The sequence below is a fragment of the Fundulus heteroclitus genome, unplaced genomic scaffold (assembly GCF_011125445.2).
Source record: "Fundulus heteroclitus isolate FHET01 unplaced genomic scaffold, MU-UCD_Fhet_4.1 scaffold_727, whole genome shotgun sequence".
Taxonomy (NCBI): Eukaryota; Metazoa; Chordata; class Actinopteri; order Cyprinodontiformes; family Fundulidae; genus Fundulus; species Fundulus heteroclitus.
The window spans coordinates 1631-23356 of record NW_023397172.1 but is presented as its reverse complement, the minus strand read 5'-3'; the positions used below and the strand labels follow the sequence as shown (position 1 = coordinate 23356).

The window sequence follows — 21726 nt, the reverse complement described above, 5'->3', positions numbered from 1 at the left end:
TGTCCACCTCCTCTGCATAACTGCTGCATCCTAGGAGCACAAAGGAGCGTTAGTGCAGATCCTTCCTCCCAGCAGCTCTTAGACTTTAGGACCTTCACCACTCAAAGTTATTTATATTCCTGCTGTTACAGTTTTTTCTGTAATCTGTTGCTGTTCTTTAAACTTGTGCATTTCCTACACTTGCAGGTCACCCCTCTCAGACGCACATTTGAGTATTTTTAAAACCTGTACAGGATTTTTCCATCCGTTTCCCTTTACTTCCTGCTGATAAACCTGCATTTCCCTGCTGTGAGGCAGCAAAAGCATCACTCTGTTCTCTTCTAAAGCCCAGACAGGAGTTGGAGCAGGATGCTGCATCGTTGGCGACTCAGTCAGCATGAAGAAACTTTGCACCAGTCTGCTGGTGACTATCTTTGTACCTCCTGCAGGATTTTCTATACTCCTCCTAAACCTCTTTGTCCCACTGCTTCTCACATCCACCAGTTAAACGAGCCCTCCTCAGCCGCAGATGATCCTGAAGCTTGGACCTTCTTGGGCTGAAGCTGAAGCTCTCAGCTTGGAGTTCTTCAAGCACCAGAAAAAGGTAATTTCTGCTGCAATGTTCCCAGCAGCAGTTTTCTGGAGGCGAGCCTGCAGCTTTTCTTTGGAGGTAACCACTGCAAACATCTGCTCCTCCGTAAAAGCTCCTGTTTGTCTGACTGAAGGAACTACTGCAGATGTTTCAGTGCTTCCTCTCTGCTGATGAAGCCAATGATCCATTATTAGGCCCGTTTACACTACATTTTTTAACCGAGCTGAGACCAGTCCGAGCTGGTGTTGTCTGTACCCGCTTATCCATGCAGGGTGTCCTGGGGTGGGGGGCCTTAAAGGCCGGAGACAAACTGGATGTTCTAGGACAAAAAAAAAAAACAACACCATTGAAAATCTTGTTTCATTGTAGATTTAAGGAAGGATTTGTCACAGCAATCACTCTGCACTCGTTTTTAAATCTGTTATTTTTCAGCCTCCAAATGAAAACTAGAACAGATCAACCAGAAAAAAAAAACAGAAACTGAGCTCATTCTTTACCTTCTAAACTACTTTATTGATATATTGGAAAAACAAAATAATAATACAAACATCTTTCACAAAGTTTAACTGCTCAACAACAGCTGCATTGAAATGCTCGTGATTGTTTCCTGCGCTGCAGCAGAGGAAGGAACCGCTCAGCTTTCCCGGGTTGTTTCACCAGAAAGACGCTGCAGAGGAAACCCGGTTCTGACGGGTCCGGTGTCGTCAGCCTGTAGGTATTTCAGAGATGTTCCTGCATGCAGGGGGGGGGGGGGGGGGCTCAGGGCTCCTCAGCAGAACAAACAGCCTGATCCCTCAACACAAACGGGTTGCAATAATACTTCAACACCACTGAGAAACAACCAGGAACAAGAATCAGCATCTGAAGACGGAAAGGTGTCAGCGGACGTCTGCGGGTCGGGGAGCAGAAAGTGGGCGTGGCCTCAGGCGGGTCTGTAAACTAGAGTTCATCGTGACGTCGCCACGGAGCAGACGAGCAGGATGCGTCCGGGTTGGTGTAGTAGTACTAAGAGCTGCGCAGTCTTTAAAGTCTGGGAGTTATGGTGACCGTGGGGGGGGGAAGGCACTGTGGCGTCTGATTGGTCGAGATCAGCGGGCCGCCTCTCTCGGTTGGCTCAGGGCGGGGGCGTCAGTTTTCAATCCTTTGGTCCTCGGCGCCGCCTCCTCCTCCTCCTCCTCACTCCGCCTTGTCTTTCCTCTTGGCGGTGAAGGGCACTTTGCTGGCGACCGTGGAGCCCACGCTGGAGACGCCGCCGGCCACGGCCGACACGCCGCCCTTCACCAGCCCCACGCCCATCGACGGCACCGTGGTCACGGCCGACTTGGTGATCTCCAGGCTCTTCCCGCCCACCCAGGCCACTCCGCCCACCGCGGCGCCGACCACGCCCTTGGTGACGTTGAAGAGGCCGCCGGTGACCCGCCACACCATGCCGGGGGGAGCGATGGCGTGGTCCTTACCGGGCTCTGGAACACACGTCACACACAGAGTTCGTCTTTTAGAATCAAATGTCCTAAAGGTCGCTGATTTTTACCAAACAAATCTTTCTTTAAAATTTTATTTTTATCAAATAATGTTTTGTTTAACTCAGGATTTGCATTGTGAATGGATTGAAACACCAAATGTTCTGAATTAGTGAAGCTAATTGAACATCATTCCATATTTTTTAAGGTGAACTTTGGTTCTTTAACTCAGATCTGCAGTGAACCAGGATTCACTGAATCATTCTGATGATGATCAAACATTTTAATGTTGTCTTGTTTCTTTTGCTTGTAAATAGTTCCTTACCTTCTTTTTATTTTAATTTTGCTCAGTAGTTTAGTTAACTTTCACTAGCCTAGTAGAGAGGATTTACTGATTGAAATATTGTGTTAATTCAGATAAACAGCATTACATAGTGATGTTCATTTTATTTCTGTTATTAAATTCTTGAACTTGAAAAGAAGTTGTCACTCCTTTATTCTATGTATGTGCAGGTTTTGCTGTTAAAAGATCGCTAGTGCTCAAATTCATCCCTTTCAACCGTTGTCTTGATATCAGCTTAAGAGCTGATCATCACCAGATAATACTTAACAGACAGAGTTATTTATGACACATTAAATAACTTTAAACAGTGCATAATGGCACAACAATGGAAAGGGCAAATTAAATTAAATACATTTTCCTGAGAGGCCATCAGACCTGTTTTATTGTGATTAGCAGTGAAACTATAATTTATGACATTAAAGTCATATAAGCTGATGAGAGCAGCTTCCTCAGGAGGCTGAGGCGCCATGGTGACCCAGAGGCGTCTGAAACGCTCCAAGTGTTTCTGAAATAGCAGCAGCAACATGTGAGCCCAGATTGCACCGTATTCCCCGCTGACCCTCCAGCATTTAGACCCGTCCCTCGCCGCGGCGCTTACCCTCTGGAGGCTGGCCGTCAGCGGGTTCTGCTTCGTCCGAGGACAGGCTGGTCCCGGGCTGCGGCTCCACGTTCACGCTGTTCACATCCTGGATAAAAAACAAACACAAACCAGGAAGACTGAGCATAAAAAAAAAAAAACAGACGAATGTCACCTGCCGACAAACTGGAGACAAAACTACCTGCATGATTTAATCTCATCACCAGAACCACAGAATAACGTTTCAGGTTTGTTACAAACACACGTCTGTGGTTTTAGCCACAGGAGAAAAGCACATTTAAATGTTTGCATGTATGGAGTTAAATAAAAAAATAAAAGTGTGTGGTACTAGTAATGTTTATAAGAAATAGATTAAGGAATCTTCTTATGGAACAATCTGAACAAAGAAACTAAAGAATCATAATAAATATTCACATTTGGGAATAAAAAGGACAATAAAAGCTGCTTTGCTGACTGAATATGTCAGTTATGCCTGATTATTAACAATCATGTTACATTTTATGTATATACAGAAAAATCAACTTTAAGTAAAATGTGCATTTCAGTTTTGGGCAACAGATGTTTAATTTCATTATCTTCTGTTTTTGTTATGTATATTTTGATGCTTATTGTGTTGTTAATGATTTTGCAATTTAAGTTCTTAGTAAACGTGTTGCTTTAGGTAAAGGCAGCAGATAAGATTCTTCTCTTTATGTGTGTTTTGTTTAAACACAATTAATGAAATAAAGACTTTAAATTACAAAGATTAATTAATTCTGGCAGTAATCAGGCAGACTTTAGCATCCCTGTGTGGGGCGCCCAGTCGACCACTTTACCAAACAAGCTGCTTTAATCTAAGACCGCGGCTCAAATTTGCTGAATTTAAAACTAACTTTGTGCAGCTGGAGAGTGGAAGACATTGCAGCGTAAGCAGAGACCGCTCAGACTTCTCTTCAACTCGTCCTCACCCTGACTAGTAGTAGGGATGATGATGATGATGATGATGATGAGATGATGAAGGACGCAGGTTTCTGCCTCCATACAGAATATTTTTACATTGATTACAGACCAAGAATTTCTTTATTTTCTATGTTTAAACATTTTCATCAGCAAAGAAACCCCACGGACCAGAAGAATTATATTAGTTTCTCCCTGAAATGATCTTTAAGACGCATTAAACAGAGGATGTGTGTCTGAAATCTGAACAATGTCCGCCACAGAAACAGATCAGGGTTTTCCAGGCCGGTACCGATTTTTGGTTTTCATTGAGCTCTGAGCTGCTGAGATTAAACAAAACTGATTTTTTTATTTTTTTTTTACTTCTGCAGGTTTTTTCTTTTTATTCCAACTGAATATTTAGATAATCCCATGTACTGGATGGACCTGAATGCACCATGAAAAAAAATGGGTGATAATATGGTCTGTTGTGTCTGCCTGTAAATTAGGGCTGGATGATATGAAAAAAAAAAGCATATCGATAAAACAGAAATCATATTGATCGATATCGATAATTATCACATATTTTAAGTGCAGCCCTGTACATTTTATGCTGTTGCTTAGCAACCTATTTTTAGATACAGGACACACAAACACTGAATTCAAACTCAAACCTTTATTCAACCAACTTTTTACTAAAACTGCATCGATCGATCGATAGATATACACATGGCTAGAATGCATAAGGAATGAAAACATTCTACTGAACTTTTTATTACACGTATATCATCGATACACGTCTGATCGATATTTATAGTTACTGAACTATCGTCCAGCCCTACTGTAAATGTTATTGTTCTTCCTGAGCCGCCGTCAGTCTCAGAATCACGTCTCCATGGTACCACATGGTGACGATGAAGGTGCAGCGGTTGGTAAATCTCCGGGTCAGAGGGACGCCTCAGGACGGTACCGGCGTTGTCCCACTGTGGACCGTTCTGGTCCGGTTGGCTGCTGCTGGCAGCTGACGTTTCTCCAGAACCACCGACGTTTACGTGCAGCTCGACGTTGTTCCGGTTAAATAATTAATTTCACTCCAGCGTGAGCTATGGACCTTGCTGCTGTCTGCGTAAAGTTCTGGTTCGGTCCACCTTTCCTTTCTCCACCGTAGCTGCAGGAGAAACCTTTCAGTGACGGCTGGAGGTTCCTCTCTGCTTCAGTTGTCCTACAGAACATTGCATTGAGCTCCTGGGTCCACACAAACGTTCTGGATGTGTTCTGGTTCTGTTCTACGTTCTTAAAAGGCCCGTCTGGGGACGTGCAATGCAAACAAGCCAAGGCTATAAACGTTTAAGTGTTCAGTCTTTAAACTTTGAGGCCTGTCCCCACGGTGGAAAACAACGCTGCATTTGTTCCTGACAGCTGCTGCTCGGTACCAATAGGTGTTCTGTTCCACCGACTGTAGCCTTATCAGGCGGTTACTGGAGCAGCCGACAGTAAAAATGCTTCACCAGCACTAGGGGGTCAGACTAGCTGACATGTCGGATCGGTTTGGTTCCGCCATCGAGCTCCAGCGGCCCACACCTCTGATGCGGACCGGGCCGACCTTCCTGACTGCCTGTTAGCTCACCCGTTACGAAACTCTGGATCTTGGCATGAAGGCCCGGTAGGATTGGGACAGACTGTGGGCTCCTGGTGCTGAATGTTCTATCTGCGCCGATCATTACGGAGGAAAATGCAGAGATCTGCTCGCCTGCAGCTGAATCAAACACACATTTCACTGCTGGAGCACAGAGTCGTGCTTAAACCTGTAATTATCCAACAGATTTTTAGCTCGGTCTGAACCCGAATGCGTCGCTTTGGCTGCTTTTTATCGTCATATTTAATAAATGCTGCACATTAACCAGGTTTCTGAGCCCTTAAAGCTGCTGGGGGTTTAAATTAGACGTGTTTTTGGCTGTTTGGTGGGAGGTAAACGCTCTAAAACCTCCATCTTGGAGCCATGACACTATGATGTTAATGTTTTCAACATTTTACTGAAGCCAGGGCCTCATTCAGCTCCCTGCTGCTGAAGACACGAACCAGGCTCTGAATCTGAAATGAGACTCAGATGATGATGGGTTTTTATTTTTAGGTTATTTAACCTGAACACAAACATCCATCTAGCTCCTGCTGCAGGTTTCCCAGTTTCAAGTGAAAGCTGCTGTTATTCAGACAGTTAGAATAAAAACAAACGCAGCAGAAGTTGCAGGAGGCGCTGGTGTTTTTTTTAAAGGACCTGGACACTGAAGCAAGCTGGAACTGCGTCCATGCTCCACATCATCACCAGGACGTGAGCGTGGAGGTGAGCTGAACACCTGGAGCATGCTCAGACACATCCTTACCTTCACCATGGTTCCTGCTGCTTCTCGCTGAGACACAGCCGGGCCTGGGACGCTGCTTCCTGGGTTCAGCCTGCAGCCTTCCGTCCTCCTCAACAACTTCTGCGGACTTTCTGCAGAGCTGCGGCTCTCTTCTCCTCTGCGCTGCTTCTGCCGACGTGGCGCCTTCACCGAGCACACGCACACGCTGACGAGCACGAGCACCGCTGTCACTGCGCGTCTGAACAGGCCGCGCACTTCCGGTAAAGGCCTTCAGAGTAAAAGTCTTCACTTTGTCAAGCCAGGCTGTCATGGGTCGAGAGGTGGAGAACATCAGTCATGTTGTACACACTAGACCAATTAACTGGTCAAGGTTAATTGGTTAATTGTAATAGGTTGACCATAACAGCCACGACTCTAGACCAGGGGGCTGCAACATTTACAGTCTAACGAGCCATTTTTCTACAGTTCACTTGAATTAAACTCGTTCAGAGCCCCAAATGTTGCCTGGCCTTTTGAAAAAAGACAAATTATAATTTATGATAAAGATCTACTGTAGAAATATGTTGTCATCTTTAAAGAAACGCCCTTTTTTGTCTATTTTGATTTTTTTTTTATAAAGAGGATGGTTTGGATGTTGATATTTGTGGATAATGGTGTAAAAAAAATCATAGTTTCCAACATAATGAAAAAATAGTGATTTAAAATGAAATATTACTTTTACTGAAACTTTTTTCATCATCCTGTTCTATCTATCTATCTATCTATCTATCTATCTATCTATCTATATATATATATATATATATATATATATATATATATATATATATATATATATATATATATATATATATATATATATACTGAAATATTCAAAGAGTCTTTATTGTCACGGCGTGTTACCGTGGTAAAATTTCTTTTTAGCTAAGAGTACACATAAAAAAGACAAACAAGCACACAGGCAATGCACAAGGGTTACAATGTTGTTGTTGTTTTTTCCCCTCTTTATAGCATTCAAAAGATTAGAAAAATAAAAAGATGAAGATTGAAAAGTTTGTATGAACTAATTGTCCTTCATGAGTCACAGATAATGAGGAAAAATTTGCTTATTGTGCAATGATCATCTGAGGCTTTATTTACAGAAATATGCATTTAAATATTTAGAGATAGTATTGTGCAGTAGGCAGTAACATTAAGGTGATTGTAACGTATGACGGTTAATAACAGTGGGGGGATTTAAAAGCGTTGGACTGCAGTCTCCCATCATGGGGCGTTTGCCCTCACAGCTCTGGACAAAAAGCTGTTTCTAAGTTTATTATTTCTGTTTCTAAAGCGTTTACCTGATGGGAGAGGAGCAAACAGCGCGTTGCCTGAGTGGGGTGGGGTGGGGTGGGGTGGGGGGGATCAGTGGAGATGCATCTGGTCCTTCTTTGGACTCATTCTGCATGAACTGAGTCTAGATCTTGCAGACGGCATCCCACAATCCCTTGCTCTGTCCTCACCACCCATGCTAGGTCCTTCCTCTCCTGGACTGAGCAGCTCCCGTATCTCACAGTTATGCTGATCCATAAAACGCTCTCTATCGTAGCTCTGTAGAAGTTCTTTGGCTGCTTAGTGGGAAGTCCAGACCTTTTCAGCTTCCTGAGGAAGAAGAGATGTTGTTGGGCCTTCTTCACCAGGTGGGAGGTGTTATCAGTCCAGGAGAGGTCAGAGTAGATGTGAATGCCCAGGCGAAATTGTTATTGCTTAATCTGTCCTACTACTGATCGTCAAAATCAAAATCGTAGCATCTCAAGAAACTTTACCTCATCCACCATATAAATTAATAAATATATATGTGGATGTTTTGTTTTTTTAGCTATCTGTTTGGCTTCCATAGTTTGAGTTTTTTTAAATGGACAGTAGAATTACTATCATTTTTCACAAGTCAGTCTGAATTGAACTTTTATTGTGAAAACAGGAAGCTGGGCGTGGTGCTCGCTGACGCTGCAGCTCCGGATGCTGCCCCGGATCCTGCATCATCAGCACAGCTGCTGTTTCTACTGTCTCATGTAGTCTCTGAGTAGCTAAAAAGTCTCATTGGTACCTGCTTAGTTGTTGTCAATAAGTTCAAAATTAAACATGCACTGTAACGTCTGATGGAAATAAAGACAGCACTAAAACCATAAAGTTGAAGACGACAAAGGTGAAAGGGTCAAGGTTCATGAAAAACATTGTGATTTGGCAGTAGGTATTTTTTCTGAATCACCTGTGTGATTCAGAGCTGTAAATTGCTGATGGCAAAATACATTTATTAATTGATTTATATAATTTTATTCAAAGAAACATTGACTCAATCATATGTTGTCCATCTGAGGTTGTAGATTTTCGAATCTAGTAACTATAATAAAATCTTCTATCATGCCCTGATAAAAGAAACTCACAGTTTCAAATTGGTTAAAGGCTTTTACTGAATATAACAGTGATATAAAAGTGGATGTCTGTGTGATATAAAAGGTACATTAATGGCAAATATGTTATTGTTTCTATCATCTTTAAGTAAAAACTAAGCCTAAAAATAAGTATGCGGACAAAAGTGTTACAATTAATTGGATTATTTCATGGAGAACTGATCCAACACATCGTGACTTTTGGCACAGGAGTTAGTGAGGCTTGCAGATGTCCCGTTTATTGAAACTGCTCTGAAATTAATTGGGTTAAATAATCAGATGCTTGAGTTTATTTGGCAAACTGCAGTGAAAGTACAAACCATTTCATGGTGCATGACTGACCAGGATATAAGCCATGAACTATTTACACACGGTTATAACATCTAAGGCTTCAGTTATAAAGTATATTCAGGTTGTGTGAATGTTGCATTTTATGAAATTAGTTAGTTGTGTTTTTAATTATTAGCACATTCAAAGAATAGTGGATTTTTTTTGGCATATAATGGAATTTAATTTGTTTGATCGGTAGTTTTATGATTTTTATTTCATTGACACCCGTAAATAATTGTTTTATTTATCTTTTACTTTGAGGCATTTAACTCGACACAAGCGATCCTTGAATCGGGATCATTTAGTTCAGGCGCCTGCTCGGTCGCCATGTTTGGGGTCCTCAGTGGCGCCACTCTCTGGGCAGTTGCAGCAAATGTTAACAAAAACGAGTAGAATTGACTGAAATATTGTAAGAAATCGGGCTTTAGGGGGCTGTGGATCCTTGGAAACCCAGCGATGAATCTAGAGCTGCTCGGTAATTATGAGAAGAGGCTTTTGTTGTGTTTCTACGGCGCAGTTTTCCTGCGGCGCTCCGCTCTTGTTGTGGTTAGCATCGTCTGTTAGCCAAGGATGCTAACAGCTAAGATATTAATGAAATTAAAACTATAAACAGTTAAGATTGTTTACTCACGTTTAGCTGTTTAGACTGAACGGGTGAATTGACAACAATCTGATGAATGTTTACATATTATTTTTTCTATTATTATTATTTTTATGGAAGCATAAAACTGTCAGCTAGCCACATTTAGCATCCATACATTGTTCGGTTATATTAAATCTATTGACACCCTTGTAACAGTGAGGATATATGCCGCCAGCTGACTATATAATAATCAAACTGTTTAAAACTGGACGTATTTCCAGGATAAAAACATTTATGTCAAATGGAGCTAAAGCATTTGACTTATTAGAGAACAAGGCAAATGTAGTTTGTTTACCACCTTTCATACAAAAGGGGATTTCAAGTGTTTATGTAAGAAAAATATGTAAACAATGAAGTAAAATTAACGTGTAAAAAGAAAATTATTAGAAAAAATAACTGACATCATTCGAAAGTGTCTGCAGGGAAATTATCAATTGCCCTCTGGCAGTAAAGAAGACACCTTTACAGCAATCTGCCAAAAATAAAAGCCTGCATCGATGTTTCTGGGTCTCTTTTTGACAGAATGCCTTTGGTTAAACGGCGTGTTGATGGTTGAAGGCTTTAGTCACAGATTCTAACACACATACTAAAATTCTAGTCTATAATTAGGTTGATTGCATGTTTTCTGCAGTTTTAGTCTCATTTAACTTTGTTAACATATATGGGACCAAAAACAATTTCTTGTTCATTTTCGGCCATAATAATAATAATAATAATAATGTAATGTCAGGAAAGTGCAAATAGAAGCACAAATAAGCGCAGTTTAATAACAGCATTGTTAATAGTAAAATAAGTAAAAAACTGTGAAGAAATTATATGGAGAGTGGGAAAACTACACAGTACTGATTAGACAAAAAAGACGATTCTTAAGTATATAAGAAGTTCTAATCTTGTAATTTTGTGTATTCTGCGGAATATGGTCATTAGTATCATCAGTATTCAGCCTGCTGCAGAAGCCCACGCCTGAAACAGATTATAGTTCCCCAAATGTTAAAGATCAAAGGAGCTTATATGAAAAGGCGAAGAGGGAAACATGGATTCATTGCAACTGAGATGTTTGTTGCATTATTTACTAATATTGTTGCAATGTCAAGGTTTTCTAAAAGCGGGCAACTTTAACGTAACGTCAACTTTCTAAACAAGAAGTGGTTTAAAATGCTGGGATGACCTGTGATGGCTGGAAGGATGCTGGAGGAAATGCAGGTCCATTCACTCACTGATATGATGGACTATGATGGGGTACAACCTTATAGACAGCAGAAACAATCGAGATATTTAGAGTCAGGATTTAGGCTTTAATGTTAAATCAAAATTAACTCCAAACTCATTTCTTTTTTTCTTTTCAAGCCAGACCTCCTTGTAATCGACTAAAGAGGCCTGAAGGTCCTCTAGCTGTGGTCACCGTGTATACCAGTATACAAACAGTACAACCGTAATAAAGCATCTGATGCGAATAGAACACGGTGGGGAAACAAGGGCTGGACAATATATTCACAATGTAAAAAAACACAGTTTTTGGCTGTGTAACAATTAATGGATCAGAAACATCCTTTAGGTGTTGGTAAAATGTTTAAAGTGGGTTTGCTCCACATGGAAGGGAAGAGAGCTGCAGCAGTGAGATAATCTAGTTTATTATTTGCTTATAATTATAATTATATATATATATATATATATATATATATATATATATATATATATATATATATATATATATATATATATATATATATATATATATATATATTTTTTTTTTTTTTTTTTGTTTGTTTGTTTTTACCAGAAACTTTCAGGAATCTCACCGTAGCATTAAGTTGTGGTCAAACTTGTTGGTTGGTTGCACTTTATGTTCAACAAGTGTTGATGTCCAACTCAATTAAAAGCTGTTCTCATGAATATTAATATTTTGGTTAATAAAAACAGTTAGATTTCTTGTTTTAAACGCTCCTTGTTTACAAACATCTTTATCTAGCGGCCATTTTTGCTGCTCGTGGTTAATGCAGAGATTAAATCGATAGATTTTTGGCGAAGTGTCAGTAGGGTAAACCCTGCTGTCGTTTTCTCTGAACATTTCAGTGTCTGACACGCTGGAGTTCTCTTCCTCCTGTGTCTCTGTTAATACTTGTTGCTGCTTTGATGACATTAATGTTTAATCTGTTTGTGTTTTTTTGCAGAATCGTTCGGGCAGAACTACCCAGAGGTAAGCGGTCGTGTTTTGATGCTACTTTGACTTCCTGGTTCCCTGTAGCTCCTGGTTTTGATGCCCTGCTGTGTGAAGCTAGTCGGCTCCATCACATGTGCTAACTTTGTGTTCAGGAGGCAGATGGCACCCTGGACTGCATCAGCATGGCCCTCACCTGTACCTTTAACCGCTGGGGCACCCTGCTGGCTGTCGGCTGTAACGACGGCCGCATCGTCATCTGGGACTTCCTCACTCGGGGAATCGCCAAGATCATCAGCGCTCACATCCACCCCGTCTGCTCCCTGTGGTGAGAAGCAGCCGCTCAGGCTCGTAAACGTTGCTGTGCCGTTGCCTCGACTGGTCTTAACCCCCCCCCCCCCCCCCCCCCGCGTGTGTGTTCGGTCCAGCTGGAGTCGGGACGGTCACAAGCTGGTGAGCGCCTCGACGGACAACATCGTCTCCCAGTGGGACGTCCTGACCGGAGACTGTGACCAGAGGTTCCGCTTTCCCTCCCCCATCCTCAAGCTGCAGTATCATCCGAGGGACACGTGAGTTTCTGGACGCTTTGCTCAGTCTGCGTTAGGGTTTAAAATTTTTCCCGAAAATGATATGTATCAAATCCCGGGAAAAGACGACGCATTTCCCGGGAATCCCGGGAAATAGCTGTTTTTTGTAGTTATGCCTCTGGTGCGCTCTGAGGTGCGTCCTCCGCAGATGGGAGGGCTCAGACACACACACACGCGTATGTCCATATATATGTCCATCTCTCTTAACTGCTGATCTGAGACATTTTGCCATACTATTAAACGTAAATCCATCAAAAGCTGCCGTCTCCGCTAGTATTTCACCAAGCGACTTGCTAGCTTTGCTAAAGTAGCCATCTAGCGTTTTCAGACGTTTTGTTGATGGGCTTTCTTCAGGAACTTTACTACGCTGAGATTCTAAATGTCTGCACAATCCAGAACATCTGACAATCCGGTCACACAACCTTTTTAAAATGCTCCTATACAAAGCTGGCAGTAGACATCCTTAGGCGGTAGGCTACTGAATGCAACGTTACCGTAAGACAACAATAGACGCGCACTGGATTTTTTTTTTTTTACTTTCATTTCCCGTTTCCCGTCATAACATTTCCCGGGAATCGGGAAATAGTTTTGATCAGATTTCCCGGGTATCCCGTCTCCCGGGATTAAACCCTAGTGTGCGTCGGGTTTGTGTTCCAGAGACAAGGTGCTCGTCTGTCCCATGAAGTCGGCTCCGGTGCTGCTGACGCTGTCCGACTCCAAACACGTCGTCCTGCCGGTGGACGACGACTCGGATCTGAACGTGGTGGCGGCCTTCGACCGGCGGGGGGAATACATTTACACCGGCAACGCCAAAGGAAAGGTAAGGGGGGGGGGGGGTGTCACAGGCTCCACGTTCTCTGGGCGGAGGAGAATGTGAGGGCGTCAGAAGTCACCTGACCTTCTCTTTGTGGTGCTGCAGATTCTGGTGTTAAACACAAACACCCAGGAGCTGGTGGCGTCCTTCAGAGTGACGACCGGCACCAGCAACACCACCGCCATCAAATCCATCGAGTTTGCACGGAAGGGCAGGTGAGACGCCGAGGGCGCTCCGTTGTGTTTGGTGTCACGTTCTGAGGACATGAACGACCTGCAGCATGGGTCTTCAACGTTTTCCAGGCCAAGGACCCCCAAACTGATGGCGAGATGGAGCGGGGACCCCCTAATTATATATATTGTATAAAATTGTGTTATATCAAACTGGTCCTATAGTGCCATGTGTAAATGTACCTTGTTATTGTGCATTCAATACTAAGATACTCAAATAATACACAGGTTCATATATTCATGTTTTTTTTTTTAAACATGTGCGAGGCACAGTGAGTAGGGTGGCCATGCCACTGCCATTAATAAACATAACATAACACAATAAACCGATACCTGCCAAGATCAACAATGTCTGTCAATTGCATGTAATCATGCATAAAAGCTATTTAAATGGACATTTTTAAAACATAAATGTGAAAAGGAAAATAAGTGATGCTTGTTAGTGCCACTGGCATGCATAAACATACCTGTTATATTGCATAAAATACTGAACTATTAACATAACTGACAGATTCATGTTTTAATTTTAATTAATTAATTTATTTTTAATTCAACCAAAACTTTCGCGACCCCCATGCAGTACCTCCGCAGACCCCCTAAGGGTCGCGGACCCCCTGTTTAAGACCCCTGACCTACAGGAAGCGGTTGCCGTTAAAAACCGGTCGCTGACGCCTTCCTCCCCCCCCCACAGCTGCTTTCTGATAAACACAGCCGACCGGATCATCAGGGTGTACGACGGCAGGGAGATCCTGACCTGCGGCCGGGACGGCGAGCCAGAACCCATGCAGAAACTGCAGGATCTGGTCAACAGGTGCGTCAGGTCCCCCCCCCCCCCAGTCTTTACCTGAGCTTCAGAGGAGCTCCTGACAGGTTTCTAACGCTTCCTCTGCCCAGGACTCCGTGGAAGCGCTGCTGTTTCTCAGGCGACGGCGAGTACATCGTGGCCGGCTCGGCCCGGCAGCACGCCCTCTACATCTGGGAGAAGAGCATCGGGAACCTGGTGAAGATCCTGCACGGCACCAGAGGAGAGCTGCTGCTGGACGTGGCCGTAAGCACCTTAGAGACTAGCGAGGCTTTCTGAATGCCGCTAATGAGCGTCTGTCAGTGACGCCCGCCTGCTGTCTTCCAGTGGCACCCGGTCCGACCCATCATCGCCTCCATCTCCAGCGGAGTGGTTTCCATCTGGGCCCAGAACCAAGTGGTGCGTGGCGGTCACGACCCGGTTTAGTCCCGGGGAGCCAATCAGCTGACGGCGTGTTTCCTGTTTGGGTTCTCTGCAGGAGAACTGGAGCGCCTTCGCTCCGGACTTCAAGGAGCTGGATGAGAACGTGGAGTACGAGGAGCGGGAGTCCGAGTTCGACATTGAGGACGAAGACAAAAGCGAGCCGGAGCAGACGGGTACCGAGACGGGTTCTGTTTTAGATTTTTAGTAGAGATGTGGCTTCTGGCGGCTCAGAGCTGAACCTTTGGTCGCGTTTCAGGCGCAGACGCCGCGGAGGACGAAGAGGTGGACGTGACCACCGTCGATCCTATAGTTGCTTTCTGCAGCAGGTAAACCATCTAAAGATGCATTTTATGGCATTTTATGTCGTAGACCAGAGCTCCTGATAGTGTAGCATGCATTAGATTTCAGCCCCCTTCACACTGATACCCTTAAATAAAACCCTGAGCAAACAGCTGCTTGGAGAAGTCCTCTGACTGATGATCAGAGTCCACCTCTGCACCGCAAAAAGGGAACTAAAAGGAAGTGAAATTAGAGAAGCTAAATAAGACTATTTGCCAATGGAATAAGATTTTTGCACTTAAAATAGGAACAACTCATCTCCATCATCTTATTTCAAGCGCAGGATGTCTAATTATCTAATTTTAGGGGTAAAAATACTCATTCTTTATTTAGCTCCTCAAATCAAGGACAAATACACTAATTTCGAGACATTTTTACTAGGGCTGAACAATTTTGGAAAATAATCTAATTGCGATTTTTTTTCTTTTCTTAATATTGCGATTTCATGCGATTTTTTTTTTTTTTTTTTTTTTTTTTTTTTTTTTTTTTTTTTTTTTTTTTTTTTTTTTTTTTCCCCCAGTTTAATTTATCATGTCTTTTTAAACATATACAAACAACAAATCATTTTGTTTCCTCGCCGTGTGGATTAGTTGCTAAAAGACCCACAGCATTTAAACTCAGAGCAGAAATGATTGCGTTCTGCCTACAATATATTTCAACCAAAATTGCAATTTTGACTTTTCTCTGCGTTAACCACAAGCAACAAAAAATGGCCTCTAAATAAAGATGTTTGTAAACAAGGACTATTTTAAATATGAACTTTTAATGTTTCTATTAATCAGAATATTATTCAAGAGAACAGCTTTTATTTGATTTGGACATCCATCCTTGTTGAACATAAAGTGCAACCAATAAGCAAGTCTATGTATTAAACTGATTGACCTGTACTTAATGCTATGTATGATTATATAAACTCTAAAACAAGTAATAAAATTAGATTATCTCACTGCTGCAACTGTCTTCCCTTCCATGTGGAGGCAAACCCACTTTAAACATTTTACCAACACCTAATGGACGTGTCTAATTAACTAATTGTGACATAGCCAAAAATTGCAGACTCTGCGATTTGGAAATTGCGTTATTTTAAATCACAATTATATTGAAAATGCGAATAATTGTTCAGCCCTACTTGGTGGAGGTTCACCTTCCAGCAGGAGAACCAACCTGAACCTGCAGCTGGAGATATTATGGGATGGCTTGGATCAAAGCAGAGTCATGGCCTAGTCAAAGTTCAGTCACAAGGCTTAAAGCTGGATGTTCCCACATGCTCTCTGTGCCGTTTAACTGAGTTTCTGCTGTTTTGCGTAAAACAAACGTTTCCATCTGTAGATCTTCCCCAAAGTTCTGACCCAGGAGTTTATTTTAGTGGAATGTTTAAATGACTTATATTGTTACTGTGTTTGTAAAATGTTCAACATCAAAGTTTGTTTCAGATTAATTATAAACCATAGATAATTTTATCCACTCATTAGTTAAAAACCACTTTGATTTTGTCACAATCACACAAAATCCTATTAAAGTTGATTTTAGGTTTATAATTTAGGCACCGGGTCTGACCTCCAGGTCCAATTATTCTGGTTGCAGGAAAATGATCACGATTTTGTGAAAACACTTCCTTAAAACTAGGTTTTGTTTAGTTTAAAGTTTTAGTAAAGCTTCTAAACTGGGAAGATCGGATGGTTTTGGTGTTTAATGTTTAAGCAGAATAATTTTCCCATCAACTTGAGACTCATTTTAACTGTTAGATTATAAATTATCTTCATGATTTGTGTTTTTATTTTCTGTTTGGTAAGACCATAGAGATTCTGCTCTTGACTTTGAACCTTTTTATGTTTTTAATTCTTCCTAAACGTCCCTGCCATCCATGTGTTGTGTCTGCAGTGATGAAGAGCTGGAGGACAACCGGGCCCTGCTGTACCTGCCCATCGCCCCCGAGGTCGAAGACCCCGAGGAGAACCCCTTCGGTCCTCCGCCGGACGCCGCGGTCCAGCCCGGCGCCGCCGAGGAGGCGCTGGCCGGCGGGGATAAGAAGCAGAGGCAGCCCTCGTCTGAAGGAGGCCCGGCCAAGAAGAAGGCCCGCACTACCACCATTGAACTGCAGGGGGTGCCCAGTGACGGTACGACAGGACAGCAGATAGAAAGTTATCTGGTTCTGCTGCATGTCTGAAGCTAATGTGGAGATTTTTGCTTTTATTGCTGTTTTCTCAACAAGTTTTGACTTTAGCTGCTGAATGCATTAGCTTCTTCCCATTTAAAACACTCTTTTTGTCCCAGAATCTCTTCGACTTAAAGTTCTGCCAGTGTTCTGAAGCTCGGACCTTTTTTATTTATCTTCTCAGAAGTGCACCCCCTACTGGGCGTGAAGGGGGACAGCAAATCAAAGAAGAAGACCGCAGGCCGGCCCAAAGGCTCCAAAGGTAAAGACAAAGACTTCTCCTTCAGGCCAAAGCCCTACAAGGGTGAACGGCCCTCCTTCCCCATGGGGCCCGAGGCCCTGAACAGCTCTGGCCCGGGAGGAGTAGGAGGAGGAGGAGGAGAAGGAGGGATGAAGGTCAGGGCAGAGGGGGCCCTGGCTACAGGTAAGCCCACATCCGGCCCTGCTGCTGCTGCTGCTGCTGAGTGTGGGAGTGCTGCTCGCCCTGCTGACCTGCTTAACAAACCCGGCCTGTTTCCAAAGCCCCCCCCCCCCACCCTGTGTGCCGCTTCCACCCCCCCACCCCACCCTGAACCACCCAGCTCCCTGACAGAGAGCCGCCTGCTGCTGCAAAGCCACAGTCTGTTACTCTACGTCTCTACATGTGAGGATCTGAGACAGAGTAGCTGGACTACACTGCCCTGTTTCTAACATCAGGCCTAAATAAACGTAACTTTTATATTTAATTAACTTACTAGGTTTATTGTTGCTAGCGCCTACTCCAGGCTGCCTTACATGAATGCGCTTCTAGTTTAGACATTACAGTCAGGCAATCTGGTAGACAGCTCAGGGGTCCTCAGAATATCCATTGAGCGGAGCGGCTAGTCTTACTTACACATTTTAACAGGTTTATGAGTGCATTGTTCCACATAGAATCAGTCAGTAAGCACAGATATAAGGCGCACCATCAATTTTAGAGATGATTTAAGGATTTTAAGTAGGCCTTATAGTCCAGAAAATACGGTAGTTCCTTTTTAAGTGGACATTTCAGTAGCTTTTGATGCTCTGGCCTCGTCCCGTCTGAAGAAACAGAAACTCGTACTTAACCTAAAAGACTCAGGATCAAGAATAAGGTCCTAATAGATCATCTCAGATCTAAACCTGATTGTAGAGGTGACTGCTGCACCACTAAAGTCTGCCTGAATAAAAGCTGCTTGCAACTAAACACTTAAAAACCATGAAACCCACACAGTCTCCCCCCCCCCCCCCTCCCTCAGTGGAGATTCATGACTGGATCTTAATAATCATCCTGTTAAGTCTGGATTACGTAAGGAATTAACGAGATCTCGAGCGGCTGAAATGAGCTGGAGGCTGGCCGGGTTCAGCCTTAGAGGGGGGGGGCGCCTCCCTTTGGAGGTTTTCCGGGTCCGTTCCACTCTGAGGAGAACCAGGGGAAGACCCAGAACTCCCTAGAGGTTCTATACATCCCGTCTGGGCTGGGAACGCCTTAGGGTCGCCCAGAACGTTGCTGAGGGGACGGAGGTCTGGGGATAAGCGGGACTTGATGGAGACTGTCCCGATGGTTTTCTGCTGTTTCTATTTTATTTTTATCACCTTTTGGTTTTGTTGAGTTTTACTAAACAGTATTTTGGTTCTGCCTGATAAGTTAGAAACTGTTTTGTGATTGAAATCGTCAGCAGACTGTGGCTTTCTGCAGCCAAACCTCACAACTGCAGCCTCTCTGATCGAATCACCGTCGTTTAAAGCCGTTACCGTCGGCCTCGGGTCTGCAGAGGCTTCCCGGCGCCGACGGGCTTTTCTCTGCGGCTTGTTTCCCTGCGGGCGAGCTGATTGGTCTAAATGAACTTCCTGCTTGGCCTTTGACCCTCCTGCTCCCACTCCCGCCTCGCTCCGCGGGCTTTCTGCGTGACACGAATGTTTATCTGCTGTGGTGCTGCTCGGGTTCTGTCTGCCGTCCTGTGTTGGTACTAATGTGAGCTTCTGTTCCAGCTTCTTTTTACTCAACAGGTGTAGTATCTGACGACAATTAACACAGTGTTGGTTAACTCCCCCCACCCCAGAAAAACATCCTTCCACAATAACGAAATCATAAATCAGCCGGGCTGAGCAAAGATACCCGATACTGTGTGATTTCACAATAAATGAAAATGGTTTCCATATGTTATAAAACTTCTCAATCGAGCCTTTCAAGGCAGGTTTATTTATAAATTGTTTTCAGTAACTAGTATTATTAGAGGGAAATATTACAAAAGACCCACTGTGGCTTAGAGAAGACAGAGCAGTGACACAGAAAGCACAGAAGCTCACATTGACCCAGGAGTACTTTCTATGGTAGATGGTAATAGAGGATGATCTGCCTCCCCTGATGTCACAGCTAACAGAACACCAGACCAGGTGTACCTTCTATGGAGAGAAAATGACAGAACAAAAAGTTAAAAGCTGAAATAACAAACAATGCAGATTGGAGAGCAGTAGGAGAATTCAGCAGAGAGAGAGAAATAGACCCTGATGTCCTCCAGCAGCCTAAGCCTATAGCAGCATAACTATAGAGGTAGCTCAGGGTAACATGAGCCACTCTAACTATAAACTTTGTCAAAAAGAAAAGTTTTAAGCCTAGTCTTAAAAGTAGACGGGGTGTCTGCCTCACGGACCAAAACTGGGAGTTGGTTCCACAGGAGAGGAGCCTGATAGCTAAAGGATCTGCCTCCCATTCTACTTTTAGAGAGACTAGGAACCAATAAGCAGGGTGCAGTTGAAATGCAACATATATTCACATGCAACTGAATGTTCCTGTGGTTTAATGGTGAGAAACATTTTAATTTGACATTTAACATGGATTAGAAACTCCTCGTTTCTATCAGTGGTGGATTATGTCCCTTTTGTTAAAGGGTGTAAACAAGAGTTGATTGAAGCAGCTTCTGCTCAGCGCCTCTGACGGTGCTTTGTTCTCCTGCAGGGACTCTGGTCTCACAGACGTTCAAGCAGCACAACATCGGAGGGATGGACTGACCGCCGCCTGGGCTGAATGTGTCCAGGAGCCCCGATAAACTCATACAGAGAGACACGAGCCGTCACGTTGTGTACAGAGTGTGAATGAGAAGCTTCTCAGTGGAGCAGACGGTTTCCAGATCTGGGATCAGCCTCACAGGAGACCTCGTGAACTTGGATCACCGACAGGAAGCATGAAGCAACGAGGTCGTCCAGCATTGATCCACTCGTCCGTCTGTCTCCGTAGGATTTGTCCTGTGTAGAAAACTTCATGTTCCTGTTTTTATACATATTAAACATTGTGATTTATAATCAGTTGTGTTTTTTTTTTAAGGAGATAAACACTTTTAATAATTTGATATTTAGCTGTTTAAGTCCTGCAGCTGAGACATAAACCCTGTTTGATCAATTTTTTATGTGTATTTTTAAGTATCTCAATAGAAAAGTCATGTTTCTCAAAACCTCTCCATCTTTCTCAGATATGCTAATATGCGGCCTCTACTTCCTGTTTGTTGCAGCTGCGCAAAACATCTGACAAAACTTGCATAGCCCGGTTAATTTGCTCCAAACCAGTGGATGGAAACGGCTAATTCACAATTTTCTTTTTTGCGAAGTTTTGAAAGATCGCTCAAAATTTGTGTGACAATTCAGTGGAAGCAAAACTTTAAACCGAGGTCTTCCCATCTGAACTTGACTTTTGGAGGTTTTTTGTGCCTGATCAAAATAAAAAAAAAAATACTACCAAAAACATGTACCTCTGTCCATACCTCAGGCTAAAAGCTGTGATGTATGCAACAGATAGAAAAAGCCAAAATCTTTGGTTTAGTCCCAAGTTTTATTTCCTTGGCCTCTGATCAGGTGGTTCCTGTAAACTGAAGCCGCTCAGCTTGAGGGTTTAGTCCTGCGGTCTCCAGCTGTGGTCTTTTAAATGCATCTCTGATAAAATTAAAGCAGAAAAGTGTAAGTTTTGACTTAAGTATCGGCTTGATTTGAGATATTACACGATTCTTCAGGTCAACATGCAGCACTTGGTGGGTATCGATGTTCTGTACGGGCTGCCCTCAAAAACACCTATGTAATATGAGTGAGTGGGTTGTGACCTAGAGTGGCACTAAAAGACAAGAGTTAGCCTTAAGTGCTTCTACTTTTCTCCTCAAGTCGAGATTTTGTCATGGCCGAGGAAAACTACAGGCGTAGTTCCACCTACTTGTTTAAGCTTGCACAGCTCGGCTGATCTCAGTTGATGCTTGCACAGTTTTGACTCAAATAGTGGTACTCTCATCACCATCATAATGTCCGGTAGGGTTCCCATCAGTCTGGATTTTCCTGGTGTACTAAAGGATGGTGGACGGAGGCTGAATCATTTACTAGTCCCCAGCCTCCCCCCTCCTGCTTGGCATATAATCTGAGTGTGCTGGACTTTAGGGTGATTTTCCTAGTCTTGATAGGCCTCAGCCTCCTCCTTCTCTGGCTGATATCAGAGTAAAGATTCCTGTTCCTACTGTTCAGTTGGCCTGTCAGGAGCTCTCGTTCTCTGTTGGTACTAGTTCAGACTGATCTTTATAAGCCAGATTCACGAGCACA

The 21726-nt window shown here is 43.2% G+C and overlaps 2 protein-coding genes across 3 annotated transcripts; one reads left to right on the top strand and one right to left on the bottom strand.

The window, feature by feature from the left end:
- Window positions 1-1062: 1062 nt before the first annotated feature.
- LOC118561808 (transmembrane protein 263-like) lies at window positions 1063-6481 on the bottom strand. Its single transcript, XM_036134053.1, has 3 exons — window positions 6269-6481; window positions 2973-3060; window positions 1063-2034 (listed from the first exon to the last, which is right to left on the bottom strand). Exons 1-3 carry the CDS (start codon window positions 6275-6277, stop codon window positions 1748-1750), a joined length of 384 nt encoding a protein of 127 aa, XP_035989946.1. The 5' UTR covers window positions 6278-6481; the 3' UTR covers window positions 1063-1747.
- Window positions 6482-9323: 2842 nt separating this feature from the next.
- LOC105920317 (retinoblastoma binding protein 5) lies at window positions 9324-20454 on the top strand. Of its 2 annotated transcripts, none has more exons than XM_036134051.1 (14): window positions 9324-9478; window positions 11818-11843; window positions 11960-12132; window positions 12233-12373; window positions 13049-13211; window positions 13311-13420; window positions 14127-14246; window positions 14330-14483; window positions 14565-14636; window positions 14716-14833; window positions 14917-14986; window positions 16881-17116; window positions 17339-17416; window positions 20111-20454. In XM_036134051.1, exons 1-14 carry the CDS (start codon window positions 9460-9462, stop codon window positions 20161-20163), a joined length of 1533 nt encoding a protein of 510 aa, XP_035989944.1. In that variant the 5' UTR covers window positions 9324-9459; the 3' UTR covers window positions 20164-20454. The 2 variants fall into 2 exon arrangements, with proteins under 2 accessions (XP_035989944.1, XP_035989943.1); XM_036134050.1 differs by having other exon boundaries at window positions 17339-17578.
- Window positions 20455-21726: the final 1272 nt, after the last annotated feature.

Coding starts and splice junctions, on each gene's coding strand:
- LOC118561808 (XM_036134053.1), bottom strand. Junction 2,035..2,972: donor TGACGGCCAGCCTCCAGAGG/GTAAGCGCCGCG, acceptor CGTGTGTTCCAG/AGCCCGGTAAGGACCACGCC.
- LOC105920317 (XM_036134050.1), top strand. Junction 13,421..14,126: donor GAGTTTGCACGGAAGGGCAG/GTGAGACGCCGA, acceptor CCCCCCCCACAG/CTGCTTTCTGATAAACACAG. Junction 14,247..14,329: donor CTGCAGGATCTGGTCAACAG/GTGCGTCAGGTC, acceptor TCCTCTGCCCAG/GACTCCGTGGAAGCGCTGCT.